Here is a 6000-nt window from a genome sequence, read left to right on the forward strand (position 1 = left end):
TCTCAAATGCTTCGATTCTCTTCTGTTCCAATTTTCCCACCGTCCCTGTTTCACTACCATACAATACTGTGCTCCAGACACACACTCCCACAAAATTCTTTCTCAAATTAAGATCTATGTTGGACACTAACAGATTTCTCTTGGCCATGAATGCCCACTTTGCCAGTGCTAGTATGCTTTTCATGTCCTCCATGCTCTGCCTATTATAAGTATTTTGCTGCTCAGGTAGCAGAATATCTTAACTGCTTCTACTTCTTTACACCAATACTGATGTCAAGTTTAACTGTTCTCATTTCTGTTACTTCTCATTACTTTCATCTTTCTTCCATTTACTCTTAATTCACATTCTGTACTCATTACACTATTCATTCCATTCAGCAGAATCTGTAATTCTTGTTCACTTGCACTGGGGATAGTAATATCATCAACAAATCTTATCACTGATATCCTTTCACCTTGAATTTTAATTCCACTCTTGAAATTTCAGTCATTTTTTAAAAAAATTTTATGTGTAGATTGAACAGAAGGGGTAAAAGACTACATCCCTGTCTTATACCCTTTTTAATCCAAGCACTTCATTATTTGACTTCCACACTAACTATTCCCTCTTGGTTCTTCCACATATTGTATATTACCCATCTTGCCCTGTAGTTTACCCTTATTTTTCTCAGAATTTTGAACATCTTGCACCATTGGACATTGCCAAACGTGATTTCCAGGCCAATGAATCCTATGAGTGTCTTGATTTTTCTTTAGTGTTGCTTCCATTATAAATCACGACTTCAGGACTGCCTCTTTGGTTCCTTAACCTTTCCTACAGCTAAACTGATTGTCATCTACCACACCTTCTATTTTCTTTTCCATTCTTCTGTTTATTATTTTGTCAGAAACTTGGATTCACTAGCTGTTAAGCTGACTGTGTGATAAGACTTCCACTTATCTGCTTTGCAATCTTCGGAAATATGTGGATGATGTTTTTCCAGAAGTCTGGTACTACATTGCCAGACTCATATTTTCTACAAATCAGCGTGAATAGCCATTTTGTTGCCACTTCCCCATTGATTTTGGAAATTATATTTGGAAATTGTAATGGAATGTTATCAATCCCTTCTGACTTATTCGATCTTCAGTCTTCCAAAGCTCTTTTAAATTCTGATTCTGATACTGGATTACCTATCTTATCTATATTGATTTATGTTTCTTCTTTTGTCACGTCATCAGACAAGTCTTCCCCTCATAGAGGCCTTCAATGTACTCTTACCACTCATCATTTCTCTGCTCTGCTTTTAACAGTGGAATGCCTGTTGCACCCTTAATGTTAGCACCCTGGCTTTTAATTTCACCAAAGGATGTTTTGACCTTTCTATATGCTGAGTCAGTCCTGAAATTATTTCTTTTCCAATTTTTTCATAGTTTTCTTGTAGAAAATTCGTGTTAGCTTCCCTGCACTTCCTACTTATTCCCTTCCTAATTGACTTGTATTTCTGTATTCCTGAAGTTCCCTGCATTTCCTTATTTCGTCAATCAACTGAAGCATTTCTTCTGTAACGCATGGTTTCTTCACAGTTACCTTCATTGTACATGGTTTTTTTTTTTTTTTCCAACAACTATGATTGCCCTTTCTAGAAATGTCAATTCCTCTTCAACTGAAGCGACTACTGAACTACTTCTTATCACAGTTTCTATAGCCTTGGAGACCTTCAAGCATGTCTCTTTATTCCTTAGTAATTCCACATTCCACTTTTTTGTACACTGATTCTTTCTGGCTAGTCTCTTAAACTTCAGCCAATTCTTCATCACTACTAAATTATCTGAGTCTATATCTGCTCCTGGGTATGCCTTACAATCCAGTGTCTGATTTCAGAGTCTCTGCCTGACTGTGACGTAATCTAACTGAAAGCTTCCTGTGTCTCCAGGCCTTTTCCCAGTTTACCTTCTCCCCTTGTGATTCTTGAATGGAGTATTTTCCGTTACTAGCTGAAATTTGTTGCAGAACTGAATTAGTTTTTCTCCTTTCTCATTCCTAGTACCAAGCTCGTACTGTCCTGTAACCCGTTCTTCTAGTCCTTCACCTACATCCACATCGCAGTTCCCATGACTATTACATTTTCATCTTCCTTTATGTACTGTATTACCCTTTCAATAACTTTGTGTATTTTGTCTCTCTCTTCATTTTCAGCTTGCAATGACAGCACACATACCTGAACTATTGTTGTCAGAGTTGGTTTGCTCTCAGTTCTGATGAGAACAAGCCTATCACTGAACTGAACTGTCCACAATAACTCATTCTGTCCTATCTTGCTAGGACTTCTGTGACGAGGAAGCATGAACTCGTGATGAATAGCATCACATTCGTTTCAGCGATGAATCACAGTTCTACACTACCTTCTACGCCATTGTTGGCAAGTATGATGGCGACCTAGGGAGAGGCCACAAATTGTGTGGGGTGCTGTCGGGTGTGACTTGAGGCAGCGATTGAGTCTGCCCTTACGGCACAACATAAGTAATGAACAACCTGCATCGTCACGTGCTGCCTTTCATGAGACAGTATCATGGTGACTTTTTCAAGAGAACAATGCTCATCCATATATGGCACGTGTGTCTATGATACGTCCGCATGATACTAAGGTACTCACAGTGGCCAGAAAGATCCCAGATCTGTGCTCAATATAGACTGTGTGGGACCAGTTCGGATGTCTACTTCGTCCCAGTGCCTGTTGCCAGCATATCAGGGACTAGTTACAACAGCAACAATTGTGGGGCAGCTTGCCTCAAGCAAGGTTAGAAGAGCTTTATCACACCCTTCCATGCATCCAGGCCAGAGTGGGTGCAATGTTATGCTAATAAGTGGGCTCATACTGTCAAGTTCTTTGTAAATTTCACTTGATTCTGCAATTACAAAAATAACATCACATAACCTCTCGGTCTATACAGTTTCATTTCATTACCTCCTGTGTCACTATTTTTTACCAAGCAGTGTATTTATGGATGAATAGCTCTTTTATTTCTGTGCCACATTGAGTGACTGATGGTGCATCTCATTTCTCTTTCTTGTATTATCTGTATGAATTTTACTATTGTTTTCAAACTGTGATTGATTGCTGAAAACAAACGTCACAAAGGAGTAAATGTGTTGTTAGGCTGTATAAGTTTGCCCAGTAGTTTAAAAGAGCTGCCTGCAAGTTCTAGAACAGGCACTACACATATCCTTACTACTCACTTTTGTACAATAAACACTTTTTTTCCCTCTGTGATGAGTAACACCAGAATATGATGCCGTAAGGTATTAGTTAATGAAAACTGGAAAATTATATCAACATTTTTTTTATATTTTCATCTTTAAAATCTGATCGTATCTATAACACAAAAATTGTTTCGTTTTGGGTTGGCATTTCAGATTATCTGTAACAGGTAAATAGCTTACAGTTCTGGTCCTTATCAGTACAAATACCTAAGAATTTACAGTAACCTACTTCATTTATTGATTATTAAGACACTGGAGAATACCTAGGGCGGGACCACAGGAAGAGGGCAAACACTGTAGAGTACACATCGATAGTGAGCATCAGTATCAACATAAAAATAAAAAAAATTTAAAAAAAAAGAAAAAAGTGTGCCTCTTTGGAAATTATTGTCTGTTCCCCTGCCCACTATCGTTCTCGTCTTTCATGCTATGCAACTATAGCATTGCGTTATGATGACATTCCGCATAGAAGAGTTAATAAAGTATTGACGCGTATAATTCGTGGGCTCGGTACTGGAGGATCATTCGTACTGTCACCCGCATTGCTACAAAATAACTGAGGCTAAGAGTAAGTCCTAGCCCCACCCTGAAATGACGAGAATGGCAGATTGGCACCACAGCAGACGAATTCTTGACAGGCTGTACCAAACCAAAACTAGACCCACTTTCACCTTCCTCCCACCCCACAAAAAAGTGGTGTACTTACGCTGGGGTTCAGGAACAAGGGTTTGCCGCCCCTGGGGGTCTCCATGCGGCAGTACACTATCGGCACGCCCGTCCGGCACATGAGTTTGACTTGATCTCCAGGAAGAACCACTTGCTCGCGTGGGTGGACCGTCGCCGTCGCTGACTGAGCACCTGTGGGAAGAACCAAAGCAACACGGCTCTCAGTACATCACACTACACAACTCGCAGCCCCCTGTGGCATGCCGGAGGAGCCATTCACGTTACCGTATATTAGGGATACCAACTTCTACAGCACGCCCATAAGGGACTCCAGTAGCAACTCCAAATTTTTATTAAGAGAAGGGCACACACAATGTAGTAACCTGAAAAGTTATTTCTGTCATTTTAGTGCAAAATACTGCATTAATAACTTTGAATCTACATACTACTGAGCATGTCTAAACACTTACTAAACATTCAAAATGTTAGACATTAACATGTATTATGCTATAATAAGGCTAGTCTTTGATCAAATCATATTTGTCTATTTCTTTTGCATTAGTTCAACATCACTTGTATTTCTGATTTTACAAGTTTCAATAAACATGTTTCTTTAATACATAATAAATATAAGTTTGCAGTACATTAGGAAATGTTTCCCATTTACTATTGTTGTTACGTTGTACCAAGCACTTACGGAAAAGTCAGTTAATCTGCTTCTTTCACAACTCCATTTCTTTTCACTGTAGAAGCAAACTTGACAAAGAGCAATCACCGATGGTTCGGAGCTGCAGTTAGTATTGGCTCGTTTAAATAAAGCATCGTTCATTATTATCGGAACTTTTCAAACTTAAAAGTATTGTTTGGTATTGTACAGACTGTATGTTTTTAAGTTGATACTTAAGCTACCGCAACGCAAACTGAAACTTAAATGCAATGTAATGTGATTTACCGCACCATGATTACGATAAATGTGTTGTGCTGCCGGCCGCGGTGGTCTAGCGGTTCTAGGCGCGCAGTCCGGAACCGCGCGACTGCTGCGGTCGCAGGTTCGAATCCTGCCTCGGGCATGGATGTGTGTGATGTCCTTAGGTTAGTTAGGTTTAAGTAGTTCTAACAAGGGAACCTCCCCATCGCACCCCCCTCAGATTTAGTTATAAGTTGGCACAGTGGATAGGCCTTGAAAAACTGAACACAGATCAATTGAGAAAACAGGAAGAAGTTGTGTGAAACTGTGAAAAAATAAGCAAAATATACAAACTGAGTAGTTCATGGGAACATATGCACCATCAAGGACAATCGGTTCGCAGGAGCGCCATGGTCTCGTGGTAACGTGAGCAGCTGCGGAACGAAAAGTCCTAGGTTCAAATCTTCCATTAAGTGAAAATTTTTATTTTTTATTTTCAGTTTATGTGTCAAACTCTTATGTTTTCATCACTTTTTTGGGAGTGATTATCACATCCACAAGAAAACCTAAATCGGGCAAGGTAGAAGAATCGCCAAGTGTACAAGTTAGGTGGGTCGACAACATATTCCTGTCATGTGGTGCACATGCCGTCACCAGTGTCGTATAGCATATATCAGATGTGTTTTCCTGTGGAGGAATCGGTTGACCTATGACCTTGCGATCAACTGTTTTCGGTTCCCATTGGAGAGGCACGTCCTTTCGTCTACTAATCGCACGGTTTTGCGATGCGGTCGCAAAACACAGACACTAAACTTATTACAGTGAACAGAGACGTCAATGAACGAACGGACGGATAATAACTATGCAAAAATAAAGAAAGTAAAATTTTCAGTCGAGGGAAGACTTGAACCAAGGACTTCTCGTTCTGCAGCTGCTCACGCTACCACGAGACCACGGCGCTCTTAAGCTCACATTGTCCATTATGTTGCTTATATGGCCCATGGACTACACAGTTTGTATATTTTGCTTATTTTTTTCACAGTTCCACACAACTTCTTCCTGTTTTCTCAATTGATCTGTGTTCAGTTTATCAAGGCCTATCCACTGTGCCAACTTATAACTAAATCTGAGGGGGGTGCGATGGGGAGGTTCCCTTGTAAGTTCTAGGGGACTGATGACCACA

At 40.0% G+C, this 6000-nt stretch overlaps 1 protein-coding gene across 1 annotated transcript in view; it reads right to left on the reverse strand.

Annotated features, from left to right (window-relative positions):
- Nucleotides 1-4112, reverse strand: part of LOC124711120 (fasciclin-3) — a 147791-nt gene extending 143679 nt beyond the window's left edge. Inside the window, exon 1 of the mRNA XM_047241001.1 lies at nt 3951-4112. Coding sequence (XP_047096957.1) covers nt 3951-4031 — 81 coding nt within the window. The 5' untranslated portion in view covers nt 4032-4112. The remainder of the gene's footprint in view (nt 1-3950) is intronic.
- Nucleotides 4113-6000: the final 1888 nt, after the last annotated feature.

This window comes from Schistocerca piceifrons, chromosome 8 (genome assembly GCF_021461385.2).
Source record: "Schistocerca piceifrons isolate TAMUIC-IGC-003096 chromosome 8, iqSchPice1.1, whole genome shotgun sequence".
NCBI classification, from domain to species: domain Eukaryota; kingdom Metazoa; phylum Arthropoda; class Insecta; order Orthoptera; family Acrididae; genus Schistocerca; species Schistocerca piceifrons.